This window comes from Anopheles moucheti, chromosome 2 (genome assembly GCF_943734755.1).
Source record: "Anopheles moucheti chromosome 2, idAnoMoucSN_F20_07, whole genome shotgun sequence".
Classification (NCBI taxonomy): Eukaryota; Metazoa; Arthropoda; class Insecta; order Diptera; family Culicidae; genus Anopheles; species Anopheles moucheti.
In genome coordinates, this window is record NC_069140.1 from 93,493,961 (window position 1) to 93,512,607 (window position 18,647).

At 41.2% G+C, this 18,647-nt stretch overlaps 2 protein-coding genes and 1 non-coding gene across 5 annotated transcripts in view; 1 reads left to right on the forward strand and 2 right to left on the reverse strand.

Annotated features, from left to right (window-relative positions):
* Positions 1-465: 465 nt before the first annotated feature.
* Trnas-cga (transfer RNA serine (anticodon CGA)) lies at positions 466-547 on the reverse strand. The gene has a single exon. It is a non-coding gene; the product is annotated as a tRNA-Ser (tRNA).
* Positions 548-2,098: 1,551 nt separating this feature from the next.
* On the forward strand, positions 2,099-3,282 carry LOC128296771 (fas apoptotic inhibitory molecule 1). The gene is made up of 3 exons (XM_053032255.1): positions 2,099-2,580; positions 2,699-2,748; positions 2,818-3,282. Exons 1-3 carry the CDS (start codon positions 2,130-2,132, stop codon positions 2,971-2,973), a joined length of 657 nt encoding a protein of 218 aa, XP_052888215.1. The 5' UTR covers positions 2,099-2,129; the 3' UTR covers positions 2,974-3,282.
* A 1,999-nt stretch (positions 3,283-5,281) lies between these two features.
* Positions 5,282-18,647, reverse strand: part of LOC128296740 (atypical protein kinase C) — a 104,483-nt gene continuing 91,117 nt past the window's right edge. For 2 of the 3 annotated variants that reach the window (XM_053032224.1, XM_053032222.1), the window contains 10 exons: positions 17,195-17,280; positions 16,398-16,556; positions 15,705-15,889; positions 15,414-15,620; positions 15,015-15,325; positions 14,839-14,939; positions 14,531-14,725; positions 11,735-11,856; positions 10,493-10,619; positions 5,282-6,147 (listed from right to left, as the gene is read on the reverse strand). In XM_053032224.1, coding sequence (XP_052888184.1) covers positions 10,532-10,619; positions 11,735-11,856; positions 14,531-14,725; positions 14,839-14,939; positions 15,015-15,325; positions 15,414-15,620; positions 15,705-15,889; positions 16,398-16,556; positions 17,195-17,280 — 1,454 coding nt within the window. In that variant the 3' untranslated portion in view covers positions 5,282-6,147; positions 10,493-10,531. Of the gene's footprint in view, positions 6,148-10,492; positions 10,620-10,778; positions 10,895-11,734; positions 11,857-14,530; positions 14,726-14,838; positions 14,940-15,014; positions 15,326-15,413; positions 15,621-15,704; positions 15,890-16,397; positions 16,557-17,194; positions 17,281-18,647 lie in introns of all 3 variants that reach the window. The other variant, XM_053032223.1, reaches the window with a different exon arrangement.

Consider the following 18,647-nt stretch of genomic DNA (forward strand, 5'->3'; position numbering starts at 1 on the left):
GACAGGCACTCTGCTCGAGACGTGGCCGACTCTCCTTTGGTGCGATTTATTAAAGTGTGGTGCGACAGTTGTGTAATCGCGAACAGGAGGAGGTCAAAAGGTGCGCTGAAAGGTGTGTTTGAATACTGATGAAGGGTCAAAGTCAAGGTGTAGTTGAACTTGAAATTCATAAAACCACAAAGGAAACAAAAATAAATGTCCTCGTAATAGCACACTCTGATAGCAACGAATCCACCACCGTGCTACAATCAGTAAGAAACATTTGAATAAACGATAATAAAATAACAAAACCCTGCAGGCGATGCCATAATTAGCGATACAAAAGGCACTCGATACGTCCAACAACCAATCAATCGTTGTCTTAATCTTAAAAAAACGCTTACTACACACCTGACTTAATAAACCAATTACTTAACAAAAACTGTAACATTATCGAGAAAAAAAACTTCATCATATGTTCACGCGCGCAGCCGGTAGGATTCGAACCTACGCTCCCAGAGGGAATCTGATTTCGAGTCAGACGCCTTAACCACTCGGCCACGACTGCTTCGATGGTGAGCGGCCGCTCGACGCATGTTTGCTCATTTACGCCGCGACACGCCGTGCAAAGCGAAAGATTAAATTGATTTGTTGATGCGTGAAATCGAGGGGGGGATTACGGCACGTTCTATTCGATCGGATACGGTCCGAGGGGATATTGGCTGCAAAATGGAATGATTTATTACGCCCAACAACAGTGCGTGAATATTCAATTTGCTACGCGCCGCTGTGTCATGAAACTTCATTAAGCTACTGCCGTTTCACAGTATACTTTTCCGTTAAAGTGATTTATGTGCAGCAACTGTAAGCTTTAAAAGAAAAAGTTTTTTTGTTTCTGGTGATGTTGAACGCTTGAAGTTGCACCCGCTTGCGGTGCAACCTATAACTCACGGACATGAAACGCGCTGACATCAATTCATAAGTGCGTGTTATGTACACGACGCGTGTTAAGATACGTCCTCTGTTTGCCAATGCTTGTGTGAATGGACCACAACATGCATGCCTGCGTGTACCATCGCAATCGTAATAATTTTCGCTTTCATCAACAACGATGCGATGGGAAATCGCACATCACAGTGGCTCGATGTTTGCTTTTCAATCATGGCATGATCAACGTACAGAGTAGTGCTGTTTGCATTCAGTCAGCAACTCCCGCACAGTATTCCCTTCCTGCTCTTCCACCAAATGGCCACAAGTGAGAACAGTGAATTGAAGACAAGATACTCAATCATCGAACGTACATTTGTGCACTTCAGTGTGTTGTACCGTGCAAATTCATTTGACTGTCATGCGAGGTCGTCATGTGTGCCCCGCGGTTAGCTGGTAGCAGCTATGCTTCATACATTTCACGGACAATTCGATAACAGGCTATAAATTTGCTACGACACGTTCGATAAATCTAAACTTAGAACGTGGTGCGTTACAGTGGCGAATCTAACAGTAAACCGACATTTTACTTATTGCGTAAATCGTTTTTAATGCTTTGTTAAATAATTTACTTGAGAGAACTTAACATTGATTTTCCCCGAGCTCTATTACAGTAGCATTTATGATACTATCTGTGTAGTAATAACAGTGTTTTTACTCTTAACCGACGAATATCCCGCGACCGGAGAAAATCTTCTCCAACATCGTCAGGAGTCCATTCGTGGTGGACAGGTAACAGGTAACACAATGCAGGTCTGAAGTCGTTTATAAAATCAGTTTATCAAACCTCCTTAGCGTATGAAATGACGAACAATGCTATAGGGAAGTCAACTCGAAAGCTTTTCCAACAGCCATAAGCAGCAATAGTGTGCCCCAATTCAATCAATAAAACAATCCTCAAAAAATCTTTTAACAGTCCACCATTTTGTGTAGAGTTTAAAATGCCAAAACTCGGCTCAGCTAATGCCAGAACACACTATTATCTTAAGTAGTAATTTTAGTTGTTCATGATTTTTGACAAAAAAGCTCTCCTTAAGAACAGTGCGGTTAGTAAAAAATAAAATCGATCTGGACATAATTCCGATGTCCTTTCTGGATCTTCTCATCCAAACAGACAAAATGGCCTCGCCATAGCTGTGCACACTAACACGGGATACATTCACATGCTTGTTGTACGCCCCTTCATTACCAACGACACACGAATGAGCAAACTAACGATGCTGAACAATACCGACATCTTGTCCAACATTCCACCGCTCGGTGGTAAGGATAGCGCCCAGCACCGGGAAGTGGTCGCCCGGTGGCGTGTGCCCATGTACGGGAAGGTGTACGAGATCGAGTTCGAGCACGGTACGGCTAGCGGGAAGCGTGTGCTGTGGATCGATAAGCAGGAAATGTTCCGCCGCGACTGGATGTTCAAGCTGGTCGGCGAGGACATGTTCAAGCTGGAGGATAAACGGTGCATCATACGGGTCGATCCACTGCCCGGCTTCCGGTACAGCTACTCGCTGTTCGTGGACGGCAAATCGTACGAGCAGTTCACGGAAAGTCAAGCCAAAGCACTCAAAACATGGGAAGCAAAGCTGGGCGATAATTTCTACCGCATCGTGCTAGGTAGGTGCGAGACGGTTCAAGATTGTTATACGAAAGTGCTGAAACGAAAGTGCAAAAAAAAAAAAAAAAAAATAGAGCAAACATAAAGAAAAATAAAATTTCGATTGATATTTTGCAGAAAAGAATACCCTAAACATCTACGTAAATGGAAAGCTTATTGAGGAAAATGTACGTACCTTGTTCGATTCCTTTTGCCCTTGGACCCCCTTGGAACTTTCTTTTCAATCATTATTGCAGGGCGAGTTCGTAGAAGGTGGCACCGATACAACGTTCACCGAGGACAGCAACACGTTCGTGCTGAGCGCCCGTACGAGCGGTAACAAACGTGAAGGCATAATTCACCAGTTGACGGTAAACGGTACGGAAGTTCCTGACTCCGGTGCGATGATGTGATGCAAAACAATGACTCCTTTCGGAAGCGAACATCCCCTCATGCAACGCGCAATACTCACTTGCAGAAATTGATTTTATAATTTTTTATTTGAAATAGTTTCAATTTCAGCGATCCGTTTTTCTGTTTTCTGAAGGTGTTTCATTCCCTCGATACTGCTTAGTGTCAGAGTTATAAGTTAATCGTATTTTTGTATTTTGTTTTTTGTTTTTCAACGAACAAGGAAACAATCTCTTTCAGGGCTGAGGCAGGACACGATGGATGGATCGAAGAAATGAAATTATTGTGAGACAAAAAAAAAAGGGGGGGGGGACAAAATAAACAAACTATTCACCTAAGTGTGCAAAACGCAAAATACTAAACATTATTCATACTGATCAGTGTGTTTGTGTATGTTATATAGTGCTAATAAAGTTATTTTTAAAACTAAACTTTGAAATGCTGAACAAGAATGAAAATGGAAAGAATGCCGTCTGGACATCTATTCCTATGATTAAGGAATGCTTTTTGGGGACGGTAAATGTGTATAAGTACAACGTAAGCATCAACGGGACATGGTGGAGCAGAAATGCAAATAAGTAAATAATAAAATTATAAAAAACAAACACAAGTCCTTCCTGTATAAGCTTCGCAGCCGCCACATTGCAATCTATGATGGAATTTGCTTCATTTCCCATAAGCTTAATTCTGTTTCATCCACGGCAGAAGCTTAGCCATTCCATTCTCGCATTATCCCTATCGTCACGCCACAAGCACGTCTTCAACATATTATCCTATCGCATTTGCAACTCGATCAAACCACTGATCTTACACACCGGCAAAATTATCGACACAAAAATCGTACTATCACCAACAACAATTATCAAAATGCTCCCAGTTTGGTTGTGTGCAAACTTTCCGTATGTTTTTTTTTTTTTTGTTTGAATTCATGTTAAAACAATTTACGATAAATAGGCTCATATTTGACGAACATTAAGGTACATGTAAAGAACAATGATAATCGCGACTCGGGTTAGCCGATTTTTAGTTGTTTTTAGCCGCGAATAGTGAAGCACAAACTGTACCACAAACGGAATGGGTATGCAAACAAAACGCGCACACACACACCGTTTTTTCTCGACACAAAAAATATAACGTGTTAATGTAACCCCCCGCAAACAGTTTCGCAAATTTCTCCAAGACGCATCTGTGTTTTTCTTTTCTTTTGTTTCTATCCAACCCTACCATATCAGTGGTTTTGTTCTGTTTTTTTGTGTGTATGTTTTTTTTTCCTTTATCCGGTGCATTTCTACGAATTTTGCCGTTTAAGTATTCATTCATATTTTTTTTTTACTATCTCTTCCTGAAACTCATGTACAAAACTTCCAACTACATACCAGGGGAGCCTTTTTCACGCGCAAAGATTAATTCGATCGTTCCATTCTACAATTTTGTTCACCCACCGTGTTGCTTCCATTTAATCAAAATGCAACTGGCTATAGGCGCACTCGGTTTAGCTTTTTCCCACCTAAATTGTTTAAAATTTCCACATTCCTGTCAAACGCGTGCCCGTCAACGAAAAATGTATTGCGAGCCAATCTGCCACCTATCAATTCTACCGCATTCTTGTATCGCCCTTGATTTTTTGTAGTAATTCTTAATAATAAATTTGTTACCTAAACCTCGCTTCCTCAAACCACTATCCAAACACACCCCTCTTGAGTAGGCAATAGCGTGCATTCGTTTCAGTTTTGATTCTTCAATCTATTGGTTTTGCCATTTTGTTTTGTTTGCATAAGCTTGCCATTTTACTTATCACGCCCAATTTATCATCAACAGTTTGCCGAACTATCCAGCATCATGTTTTCCTTGTTTTGGTTACCATTCGTTCGTACTACTTTTGTTAACGATACTGTGCAATTGTGTGTAACTTTTTGTTTGGTTGCTTCTTTTTATAACATGCTTTCCTCGGATTTGTTAATTAACTATTTTTTTTATATAAGTTATGCTCAAACTGCTTTCATCAAATGCTTATTTATGCACCCGTGGAAGAAAAATCAAACCATTATGCGTGGAATTTTGCGAACGCTAATTTCTCGCCGTTTTTTGTTTAGTAGCGCGGAATCGTTTAATTTTTTTTCAATCGTTTATCTCGTGTTCTAAAAGTATTTTCAGCAAATTTCTACATAGTTCCATTTGGGTGTTTGTTTTGTTTTGTTGCTTTTCTTCAATACAATAATGTAGGGCCTGTTTGATTTTTTTCATTTTGTTTGAAACTCTCTTTTACGTTTTTTATGATAAGTTCTTGTTAAATATGTCTAGTATCATATATTCTAGGTTAAAGTTGTTTTCTTTAGGTGTTACTGTCCTTTCCGTGTTGCTCGTTTTTTTTTTTTTTTCAAATGTGCTGTTGTCACGGATCATCATCATTGTTATGAGTCTTGTCGGTATAATTGTTTACTATTATTTTCACCTCCTAGTGATAACTTCAACGTAAGACAGAAATAAAATCTACTGCAAACAACTGCTTAGTGGTATGTGTTTTACAAAGGTTTGTAGAAGGAAACGAAAAGGAAAGAGAGAAGAGAGACAGACCGGGAAATGTGGCGCATTTCCTTTAAGCGTCATCGAAACCAGCGGTAGTTTGATTAGTAATTATGCTTTAGCTACATTTCATTGCTGGTATACATAACTGATGCGTTCGAACGCGAAATGTATTCCTTCTGTCTTAATGAACCGTGTACCGTGTAGCAGTGGGTTTCTGTTATTTTGCATTCTACCAGAATAGAGACGAATGCATTTAGCACAAAGGCGCCTTTTGAGTTTCAAACATTTCAAAACAAACAATTTTACTAATTATCGCAGTTGTCGTAACCAAAACAAATACAAAAAAAGTAATATATGAAGTACAAATCAACACATCTGAATGCGGTGTCTCGAAGGAGTTTGCCGCTGCAGTAGATCCTTTTGTCGTCGTGGGGACTGCAGTGGCGAATTAATGTCATTGCTGCTATCGCTGTGTACGTTGTTCGTTCTCACTCGGCTAGTTTTGCAGATGGCTGCGGCTAAACTTGTGGCTAGTTCAATGGAAGGCAAAACATGTGCTGCAGTAGACTCTTCGATGGTGGTGGAGGTAATTGAAGAATGCTTAGCTCATCCACAACGGAATCGTAATCGCTAGAATCGTCACCGTATAGCTGCAAAAAATGAATACACAAACACATTAGTACGAGTGTGCTTAACCAGCAGGAGTGCGTTTACGCATATATCGGGAGTGGAATTGAGTTCGTAAACTCTAGGTTGGTATTAGTAAATATAAGTAATTGATTGTAGTAATTGTGGTAACAATAAAACAAAAAAAAAACGGTAAAAAAAACCATGGCATCAAAACGGAACCCGAGCAGCACACATGAAGGAATAAAAACCTTTAAGTAGATAGAACATTGCAAATGGTGCTGACCAAACAAGTGGTGAAACTCAAAACCTAATAAAACAAATCGGGATGCGTATATCTGTACAACAAAGAATCAACAATCTGGTGCAAAATATTATCGCCACAGTAACAGAAAAGAATGCATATTTGATTCGTGGTGATACATTTACAATGATAACCCAGCGTAGCAAGAGCGTGTATGGTACATGCAGTAAAGTATAATACCCAATCAGAGCGCATTTTTAAATTTGATCCATGTCGAAAGACATGAACACATTCTAACACATAACGCTTGGAATTTGTCTTGTTCGTAAATCAATAAAGTTGACTAACTTAAAATACTGCAAGGAAATGAGAATGAAGGTTTGATAGTCCCTTCGGTAGATCGTTAATTTTTATCTTACATTTCATTTTTAGCAGCTTCTGTGTAGGGATAATAAAAGAATCCTAACCTTAAACAGAATTGGCGTTTTCGCGTGTTTTTGGAATCGCATTATGTGGAAGGAGTAGCAAAAAGCTCATAGCGGTTGGATCGAATTTGGTCGTATTTTTGTGAAAAACTTGATTACTTGTAAGTCTTTAAAGTTATAATAGTAGATTATTTATAAGTAATATAAGTAGTTCAATATACTTTCCATCGCTTTCCACTGTTTGTTTCCATATCGCAGGCAATCTCTATCACGAAAAACTAAGGTACAAAGCCGCTATCCATGCAGCCAGTAGAGGGTCAATCCCCTTGGAGACCCAGGTCGGAATTTTGAAAGGGGGGCCTATAATTTTGCTACGGCATTTTCGGTGTTAGGGAGATGTACTTCAAACATGATTTAATAACACCAGCAAAGTCTCGGAAAGAAAGCTCCCTTGCGTACACCTCAGAGTTCTGTTGCGTAGCCCTGTAAACGGGCCTAGTAAGCTACTCTATATATCAACGTTTGTATGCGCTAAGGAGAACCATTACGCTACTACTTGGATCACATTTTCTACGATTTACGTACATTTACGATTCCTGATTAGTCCAGCGCCTGCTACGATTTTTCGCCTAAGGTACAGTTTTCAATCGGTGTACTTTACGGAAACAATCAGAGAAATTTCCTAGAAACCTGTTTCGCTCATGTTGAAGATTTAGGCGATGAACAACACAATTGTTTTCAGATTTGCGAAATCAGGAAAGCATGCTTTTCAAGAGGTGACACCTGCAGTGTGGAATAAATTTGCCTATCACTATTGCTATTGCATACTATCAAACCCGTGAGAGCAATCGCTAGTGTGAGGAAGATGGATGAAACGGAAAGCATCCTTCATCTCGCTCAAACTTCCCGTCGGCTGGTACGAAATTCCATACAAAACCAGCTGTTTTCAGATTGCCGATACCAGGAGAGCATCCACGGAAGAGGTAGCACCTAGTACAGCAATTTTGGTCGAAAACCACCGAAAGGTATGCAATGTTTAAACACTAACTTTCCCGTTGGTCGTGAAAAATTTCTTCGAAAACTACCAGTTTCCGAATTTAAAGTACCAAGAGAGCATGCACGGAAGAGGTAGCTCCTGGTACTGCGCCGTAAGGTATGCAATGTTTATACACTAACTTTGCAACCAACTTGCAACGCAAGTTTGGTGCATGCAAGAAACTTGCAGCAAGATGGCGCCCAACTTCGTACTTGCATGCAACAAACTTGCATGCAAGCTTGCATGCAAGCTTCTTGCATGCAAGTTTGCATGCAAGTTTGTATGCAAGTTTGCATGCAAGAACTTGCATGCAAGTTTGTATGCAAGTTTGCATGCAACAAACTTGCATGCAAGAATTTGCTTGCAAGAATTTGCTTGCAAGAACTTGCATGCAAGCTTGCATGCAAGCTTGCGTGCAAGTTTGTTGCATGCAAGTACAAAGTTGGGCGCCATCTTGCGCGCTTTCTTGCTGCAAGTTTCTTGCATGCACCAAACTTGCATTGCAAGTTGGTTGCAAGGTTAGTGTATAAACATTGCATACCTTACGGCACATTGTGTTGCAAGTTGGTTGCAAAGTTAGTGTATAAACATTGCATACCTTACGGCGCAGTACCAGGAGCTACCTCTTCCGTGCATGCTCTCCTGGTACTTTAAATTCGGAAACAGGTAGTTTTCGAAGAAATTTTTCTCGACCAACGGGAAAGTTAGTGTCCTGGTCCTGGTACAATTTCGTTTATACTTTAAAGTCACTAAGTCGATATTCTTCTCTGCATTTAATTTATCACATAGAAACAAATGTTTTATATAACCAAGGAAGATATTTTTGATAAATTTTTTACCTTGTAAATTAATTTTTTTGCTATAAATTAACTTTGTTGTAAAATTTTCAAAAATCGCACAATCGGCACAAATTTTTTGGGGCCCCCAACACGGCGAGGCTCTAGGCGACCGCCTACTCCGCCTACCGTTTGATCCGCCGCTGCTATACACCGAATCTTCCAAATAAATATTAACGCTTTTAAACCTTGGAAACCACTTCCTACGAGTTGTTGATTACCTTAAACTTTCACTAAAATGCAATAGCTTTCAACTGGTTGTACAGTACTCTAACTAGTAAGCACAACTCTCCACAAAAACACAATGTTAAGAACAGAAATCCTCATTGTTGGAGATTAATGACAGATAATTTAAAAGATAATTTAAACCTGCTTGATGCAACAAACATGTAATGAACAAGTGGCTCCATCTGACGTCAAAACGCTACGTGCTTATTGGTACTCCGTATGTATAAAAATAAAGTTACTTAAAGGAATGAAGATTTTCTGCTGAATCGAATGAAACAATAAATCGAATAAAGGCGTCCGCTTGGATGAATTAGTGAACAAATAACAGAATCATTCTACAGAAAATAAACACTTACTTTATTCCGTCTCTACTCGTCATTTACTATGGAAACTAATCCCATCTCTCGATGAAACTGTTTCATACATTGCAGATAGAGTAAGAGAAAGTGAACCAACGTAAAAAAAAACACAACTTAAACTAACTTTCAAACACACAAACCCATGTAATTGTGAAACAATGAAGTTATGAAAGAATGGTATAATGAAATGCTATCTGATTCAACGATAGATGTGAAAAACTAGCTAGCACACACAACACACATCAGAGACTCACGCAACAGCTGAGTATTTGCGTAACAAACAGTTAAGAAAGGAGAGAAAGAGAGTCAGTCAAGGATAGTCGAAGCGGTACAGCAGTGGATAATAAAGATTAGTGAAATGCGAACACAATCGAAACAACTGTAGAATTTACTAAATGAGTTTCCAGCATTCCGTGTTTGATTTAAAATGCGCACTACTTACTCGCAGTATAGTAGTTATGTTTGTCACTCATGTTCAAACGGAAAGCAGCGATTTTTGTCTTCCTAGCTTTTGCAACACTAACAACATAACCTGTTCGCTAATTTCAACATGTACTATTTGCTTTCCACCGCAAAACGAGGTTGTGTTTGTTGATGCTACCCGCTATTCATATCAGTGTACGTTTGTTTGATTTCGAACAGATTACATTCAAACAGCTTAGATTACCCTGAACCTAACAGTACGGGCGTGGTTCCGCATCGACAGATTCCGTTCTGCGCTATTGTACCGAAAAGATTCTGACTTTCTCTGCACTCAAAACTACCGGAACATAAGTTAGTTGCAGTAGTGATGCAGGGTAGTGGTGGAGAAGGTGGTTGATGATGATATAAGATGAAACAACACCAGGAGAGAAAAAAGACAAACACAGAGAAAATAAACAAGACACAACGAGGGTAGCGCTCAAGTGAGGAACAATCTGACGTTCAATGATTGATTACAGATTTCGTTTTTCTTTTTGTTTGTTACGAAATATAGAGGAATCATTATTTATGCATTTATACGTAAACACAGGAAGACTAAGTTCCTCCAATTCATTCCCAATACGATTTTTTTCTTTACATGTTACTTTTGATAACATTCGATCAAATAAAACTTCATCTAATAGTGTGTAAGTGTTAGTGCCCAAATGTGTATGAATCGTGTGGATTTATGCTTTCCGTGCAAGGGTGGTGTAAACGGAGGTGTCACATGGAGGTGTGTGTGTGTGTGTACGATCCGCACTGGCACACCAAAACCTACCTGCATGTTGTATGGATGCAGCTCGCAGGATGCGTGATGTCAAACGCAGTCTTCCAGCGACATCAGCAACGGGTTCACATATTCGAATCCCTCGAACTCGGATTGATCGATTTTATCGATGACGCGACTAAAACGATATCGAAAACAAGAATTCACAATTAAACATCGGTACAACTACACACTCGTGGCGGAAAGAAGCTGTAAACTGAGGTATTCCTATCGCTGAGGAATGGTTGAGGAAACGTTGACGGATCCTCCGGTTCGGTATGTGCTACGAAATACTCACTCATCATCCGGCGTTAGGTGGACCGGTTCGTCGGTGAACTCGGGCGGGAAGTTTGCCAAATCCCGGTCGGAGTCTAGCCGCGGGCGGAACGGTGGCGTGATTTGTTTTTGCTCAAGCTGCAACACACCCCCACAAACGATGAACGCATAAAACATTCCGAATAGTAGAGAGAGGCAAACACGAACATGAAATAAAATTAAAAAAAAAAGAAGGATATCGAAACATTCCAACGAAAGAAAATAAAGAAAACATGTATGAATAAAAAGTAATATTGAAACAAGCACGCAAGATTTGGTCGAGCGCAACGAAAGTGGAAGGATTACGAAAACATTATTAGAGAGAATTTATGTTTTTTTTAATCTTTAATTTAAGTGATCTTCCAAACATTGGATTGAAGACAGAGAGCATACAAAAGTTCCCCTTAACAAATTGTGCATACCTTCTAAACACGAGCAGAAAACAGAAGAATACACTTATAAATGCTAGATATTTGGAAGGAATTTAAAAATGAGCTTACAAAAATATAAAATATATGCAATTAAACCAACATAAAAAATTGAACTTAGGAAAAAAAATACAATAAACTACATTACAGTGTACAATAATAAACAACTAAAGTATTAAATGTTTTTAAAAGCGATATAAATAGCAGAATAGAGTATTAACTTAATATTAATATCTAATTCAAACTTTCCCAATACACCAAAACCATCACCAGCCAGCCAGCCAAGTCATTTAATAATAAGGAATCGCAAGAAGCATGCACTAACTAAACAAGGATTACGGAGGATCGCAAAACAATTCGAACTTTTGTCTTATACATCTCATTTGCTGCACCAAACGTTCGCATTTACACGCGTCGCGATGCAGTGACACGCCCGTCCGCAGGAGGATCCGGTAACGTTATCCTTCACGGTTTCTTATATATTGCACCTATTCGCCGCCTAACAACTTACGGATCGTCCGGTGTCAGCTCGGCCGGTTCACGCGTGAATTGCGGATCGAAGTGACAGGTTATATCCTGATCGCACCCATCGAACGAAGGGATGTACGGTGGTGTCACCTCCTTTTGTGCGAGCTGTGCATCCGTCCGGTTAAGATTATCACACGCATCAAGGGGGTACCGAAATTCGAATTGAATTATACGTTAGCGAGAAGAACAAAACAACAGGGACAATAAACCGGGATGATACAGGTATGCAGCACTTAGCGATATTGTAATGTTCAGTTTGGGGTTAAAGGAGCAAACAATATGGTTGAAAAGCGAAACTGTTGTTTTAATTTCTCGTAAAAGCCAAACGGTACAAACTTCATAAAATTCCGTCACGTAGGAAAATTTTGTGTTGTCGTATGGTTTAAACGATTTGTCGGTTAATCTTGCAAGCATACGATATTTATGCGTTAATAGATACTGTGTAAGCTGCTACTGATGTGTTAGTGTGTTTATTTTTTTGTTCCAACTGCACTTAAAAAGTTATATGTGTGACGTTTTCTAATTTCAAGGGTTAGTAGTTGGTGTATTCTAATGGAATGACTATGATAGGAACATCTAATTTTGCAAAATAAAGAAAATGCTAAATCATAATAACAAGCAAATTAGAAAATCATGTGAAATAATCAAAAACGCTAAAGCAAAACCTTTCAAGTCTTTACGCAATTACCATTTATACTACTCATCACAACAATGTTATGACGAGGGTATCGTCCCAAAACAATATCCTAAAGCACACGATAAGTTTTGCGCTACCCGGTTTCCCATCCCGGGAAACAACTGGCTGTGTGGTTCAGTTTTCATATCACCCGATCCAATTAAATACTCCTCCACAAAACCACCCTAAAGCAGTGCGGGTTGCGGTTTGGTGACGACGGTAAGCTAGTTACGCTAGTCCTGCCAGTTAGGACGCTCGATACACTTCAAGAACGCAGCACAAAAAAAAAACGCACACCCACGAACATAAATAGCCTGCCATAATCCAATTATATCTGCGCTCTTTTTCGACATTTGCGGTTAGCTTATGCGCTCTATTCAACAAAGAGTACCGCTTACTTTATTCTTTTTTTACTAGCCGTCGTGCAAAATCCTGCACAAGGAAAAGGATGGAAGTGCCAATGGGCAAACTGTGGGCGACAGCACCACAGATTTCTCGGTACGCGAGAAAATAACAAAATTAATATCGTACACGCGCGCCATAAGCTATTTGCTGCTGGTGGTGCTGCTGCTAATGTTGTTCGGTGCGTATCAACATACCACCTCCATTAACGACCTCCAATCAAACTAATGGTGAGCACTTTGGTGAACGTTTCGCACAAAAATGATGGCTGGTGCTAGAAGGTGCAACTTCGCTTTGCATTCTTTCAAACTCACAGATGATTGTTATGTGATTTATACAACAAAACTCGCTACCAGTTAAATGTGTTCTAAACTTCAATTAAAAGAAAGTTCGCTTCCCTTTGGATTTATCAAACCTTATCATTTACGCATGTTAACCAAAACTTTTTGACATTTAACATTACCGGCTAAGCTTGGACCTCAATCACGTGTTTCCTTAACTTTAAAAAGCCACCGGATTTACTTGTTGCCACGCAATGCAATACGCAATGCATTATATACCAACATAACGTAGTCGGTAGTCTACTTTTAGCTAACGTCAAACAAATGTCGAATAGATTCTGCTGGTCACAAAAGACCGCTACATAAATGATCCTCGTTTGTTTCCTTCTACCGATTTTGCCTACTGGCCACAAATAGGTAACAAATGCTCTGTCAAAACCCCCCGCCATGCGTCATTTGGACGGATGTTCAATTAAAAATGAATGCATAACCCGTAAGTCAACACGCGGATGAGGTTATATTTAATATCACAACCGCAAATCCCCTTACATCACGCAACCGCAGGCCATCACATGGGTAGATCTCCTTGCGATGGATTAAAATTGCCCAGATTTGTGCTCCCCTCTAGTGGTTGCTCAACGCTCAACGCACGGTCACCATATGGTCCCACGCAAAATATATGACTCACCATTGGAACCGGTGAGTTGAAATTATTTTGAACTTGCCCACGCAACAAAAAAAATTAAAAAATATTAAAAATAAATTTACACACCTACATTGAGGTTGCACCAAATTGCGTGACTCGTTATCGTTTTTCGTTCGTTTTGTTGCATTCTGTCGCCCAACGACGAAGATATCAAAATAAGGAAAAGCCGGATATTGACTGCTTAATGATTGACAACGGTTGTGAATATTAATGAGGCGGAGTGGCGGATTGATGGTAAATTGATGAAAATCATTGCTTTCTTCTTATATTGCACACGGAATCGAAATCAAAAAAACACAACAGTCAATAAACGAAATCCATCCTGATGAAAATGAATGAAAACTGTTTCTACGAACGGATTAACGTACACTTGTGGATTAAAGGATTCAACAAATTTTCTACCAGCACGAACAGGAGGAGTAAACCAAAAAGAACAACCAATAATCATGAATGGCAACGGGCACATGAAACGATGATGTCCACAGGGTATGTTACTATCTGTTGTCAATCCAATTGTTGGGAAGTTTTTGTTTGTATGATGTTTTTTTTTCTTGTTTGTTTGCATATTATCAGCTCACTTATTAATTTCCGGTAGAGTAAAGCAACTCAAGCAACAGTCGAAAATGAATAAGGAACTATGCCGTTAAACTGTCACGCTCCGGTGAACCACCGGAAGCAGTGAATGTATCCATTGCACTCGTCCCCCATACATACCATCTCCCAGTCAATGCTCTTGAAGAACGAATGATTCATTATGTCCAGGAACGCGGAGTCGCGATTGCAGCCCAAGCGATCGGCCGGGTTTTTGTTCAGGAAACCTTTCAGCACGGAGGCCGCCTTCACGCTTAGGGAACGTGGTATACGAATCGTCTTTTCCAGAATCACCTGGAACAAATAGTCTTCGGTATTCTGCCATGCGAAAAGCAGACGGAATGAAGACATTTGGAAGATAAAAAGTAAACAATACCGTTGAGAATGCCAGGTACGTTATTAGATTGCTTTGTTCGGGGGGCACATCGCACCTGATCCGGGTTCTCGGAAGCACCAGCAATGTCGAACGGACTGCGCCCAGCCAACATTTCGTACAGCAGCACTCCCAGTGCCCACCAATCGACAGAGAAACCTGCAAATACACAACAATAGCGATATTATTTGTTGTTGCCTATCTTTGAAGCTCGCTGCTCTCAACGCTTCATACCATAGTCCTCTCCACGCAAGATTTCGGGCGCAATGTAGTTTGGTGTACCGCAGAACGTGGATGTCGTGTCGCCGGGTCTAATACCCTCCTTACACATGCCGTAATCGGTCAGCTTGATGTGACCCTCGTGGTCAAGCAACACGTTGTCCAGCTTCAAATCACGGTAGATGATGCCCTTCTCGTGCAGGAAGTTTAGCGCAAGACTAATTTCGGCCGCATAGAACCGGGCGTGCTCCTCCGGCAGTCGGCGCTGTCGCTGCATGTGAAACATCAGATCTCCACCACGCACAAACTCAATCACGAAGAACAGCCTGGAAGTAAATCCAGCGAAATTAGAACATTTCCACACACACACACGGACCCGTGTGTCCGATCGTCCGTCCGCCGGTTTCGTCTTACCGCGATGGTGTCTGGAAGCACGAATGTAAACCAACCAGGAATGGATGGTTGGAAGCCGTCTCGAAGACGTGTTTTTCCGTCTGCACCCAGTCGATATCTTCGTCGTCGGTAACAAGCGCCTTCTTGATTACCTTCATCGCGTAGATGCGACGGGTCTTCTTCAACTCCACCATCAACACCTTTGCGTAACTGCCGCGACCAATGACTCTGCGGAAGGGGGGTGGTAGCATATAAAAAAAAGCATTTAATACACATCCACACCGGACGAGCCACAACGGCGAGCGCACTTACCGGATCAGTTCGAAATCATTCAACGAATATTGCCGCTGGGTGACTGGTTCCAGCGGTTCCTCGACGTTGTCGTTCACCTCGACGGGTACCTGATCGCAACCGTCGCTCGAATGCATCTCGGACGGATAATCCAACGGAGCCTGGATGACGTCACCGGTGCTGGATTCATCATTCGGATCATGGTGCTAACGTTGGGGAATAAATAAAAGAAAAAAAAAACACACACACACCCTTAATAGCATTCCAGGCACATCCAACCGCACCGCATCCGCGCGCTCTTTCTCGCTTTTGATCAGGGAAAATGTTATCGCGCACGGATATATCATCTGTGCCGTAGACGGGGAACGAAGTGGGTCAGCGATACGGGCGAGTACGATGAATTTAATTTAATTTCCAACCCACCACAAACGTGTTACTATGCACCTTGGGCATTTTTGCTGTCCGTAGCAATTCGTAGTGCTTGTTCCTATCTTTCGTTTTCCCCCTGGAGAACATTCAGAACGAGACCGTACAAGTAGGACAATGTAAAAAAATGAATTCCTAACTGCTCCGTCGCTACAACCAAAAACTTTAATAGTTTTAAACTCACTGCTGTAGTAGTGTATAAGTGTGTTTAAAAAAACGGAACCGTATATTGTCCATATAGTACTACTCACGTCGTACTTACATTCCCCACTCTCCCAGGATACTTACATCTCGCTCCTTGTAGACTGGTTCGACATGCTCGTTGCTGCACGGTTTATTGCCAAGCTTGTGGCACTTTTTGTGCACCAGCAGCTTGCATTGAATGCACTTGAATCCCTGCCGACCCAGACCCCAGATACGGTCATGGCAAAAGGCGCAGAAGGCTTTCTGTGGAGAAGGAAGAGAGAGAGAGAGAAAATAAAGGAGATTCGTGTAAAACCGGTACGGAGGAGCAAAGGATTTTTGTGTGGAAGCAGAAAAAAAAGAGGAAGGAAGAAACTTCCGGTAAAGGTAAAAATTCCTGCTCGTCCTGCTTTGCACACGAGGATAAAAATTAAATTTGACGGCTTTAAATTAACGGACTAATGAGGTTTAACCCCGAGAGGTCTGTGCGAGGAACTGCCTTCTACCTTCACCGTGGGCGTGTGTAGAAGGCAATGTGGAAAAATCAAGTCTGTGGAAAATGGTTTTTCTTGCACATTTCGTTGCTCGTTAAATTCCGCATCTTCCGCACCGTTATCGGCACACGCGTGCACATACACTCGCTCATGCACCACGCCTTGGTGATGGTGGTGAACATTAACCGTGCCAAAGTCTAATGAAGAAAATTCAATAGCCCCGGGACCGGAACACAGGTACTTTGCTGCTTGCTGTTCTGGGCTCCGGCAGCCAAGCCGATACCGCCCGATCGGCAACAGCCAGCCAGTACCCTTTCTGATGATAGGATTAAGTTGCCGCTGTAACAGCTTTTCCGAAGCGAGATCGATGGACAGACTGAAGGGATTGTTAGTGGGCGTTATACTTACTCGATTGAATCGCTTCGCTTGGAAGATGTGGCCATTTATCCGGTACAGTTTGCGCCATCTTCTCGCCCCTCTTCGGTAGATGCTTCCTGTGATAAATGAAACGATAGAAAACGAAGAGCATAAATAACACGGTTTTGTTCTTCAATGCTTCGTTTTTGCAAAGAACTTCAATCAAATGTCTCTATTTGTTATATGGCTTATTACCACCATGGCAATGTTCAATTGACAGCGCCGTGCCAATACCTCACTGATACGGGATTGGACGTGAAGCCTCTAGAAGGATAACGCAGGCCTTCCAAATATCTCTAGAATCCATGTAACAATCCTGGATATTGAAGTTTTAGGTTCTTATAAAGACTACAGTTCAACATTGCTAGGAAACGGAGCCGCATTCGGAATTCCAACAGAAAGATATGAGAAAAGCGTTCAATTCCCAAGAAATCGAACTACATGGAGATTACAACATGAAGAAGAGCCCAAACTAAATCTCAAACTACAACAATCCCAACCAAGAGCTCTATTTCCATAACGTTTACTTCACAAATTAAACCCCATGTGACGTGACGTGCTCCAAAGAATTGCTGTTACCGCGTTCTGGCCAGAACATTCCAACTCGACGAAAATGCAAAAGGATTCCAGTACCAACAAGAGGCAAGTTTCAAAGTTTACCAGTTGCAAAAAAAAACAAAAGGTACTTCAAACCTCAAATCTGCGACCAAAATAGAGACCTGCACCTGGATATCACACAGCAGAGATTGTTAGAAAATTGTTGCACTGGACAAACAGACCGGCCTCATCAAACGCACGCTCCTCCTACCCGGTGTTTGCTGATCCGCCACGAAGCTCGTCGTCGAGACGGTGCAGCACAGCAGCAAGATGCTAATATTTGCCTTTTGGGAAGCTTTCACTGAGCAATGTGCACGAGAACTATACCACAAGGTAATAAAATTAGAATCGGGCACGCATCCGTGTTTTAGTTGCCTGTGTTGCCGAAAGCAGTGCTACTACGGTACTCAAAACTCGGTACTCATCGTTAGCACTGACCGGCAACAGTATGAAAAGAATGCTGGAGTATTGGCTTCTGTAAATTCAGTTGAAATGGGGGACCCTCTAAAAGGGTTGCATTAAGGCTTTGTTCATTTAGAAATGGGGCACTTTGATTGATTTATAGTGGCGCTCCCCCGTGGACAAAAATGGAAACTTTTGACAGCGTTTTGTAGACAATAGTAAACATTTCGCTTTGTGAAAACTTCACGCAATTTTGTTTTCCCTGCTCCAAGATATTCGACATGCAAGAGGAGAAGCGAAAACTGATAGTGCACAACTATCTGCAAAATCCAGCAGTGCCATCTCGGGAACTGGCAAAACACTTAAGTTTGTCTAAGTCGACTGTTGCGCGAGTGATTAAAAAGTACAAGGAGACACAGACGATTGTTCGTAAGGTGCAAACTAA

Bases quoted from the DNA above. Each gene is read 5' to 3' on its own strand.
- LOC128296771 (XM_053032255.1), top strand. From the start codon at position 2,130: ATGCTTGTTGTACGCCCCTTCATTACCAACGACACACGAATGAGCAAA. The intron at 2,581-2,698 runs GTAGGTGCGAGA...GATATTTTGCAG, and splicing joins TTTCTACCGCATCGTGCTAG to AAAAGAATACCCTAAACATC. The intron at 2,749-2,817 runs GTACGTACCTTG...TCATTATTGCAG, and splicing joins GAAAGCTTATTGAGGAAAAT to GGCGAGTTCGTAGAAGGTGG.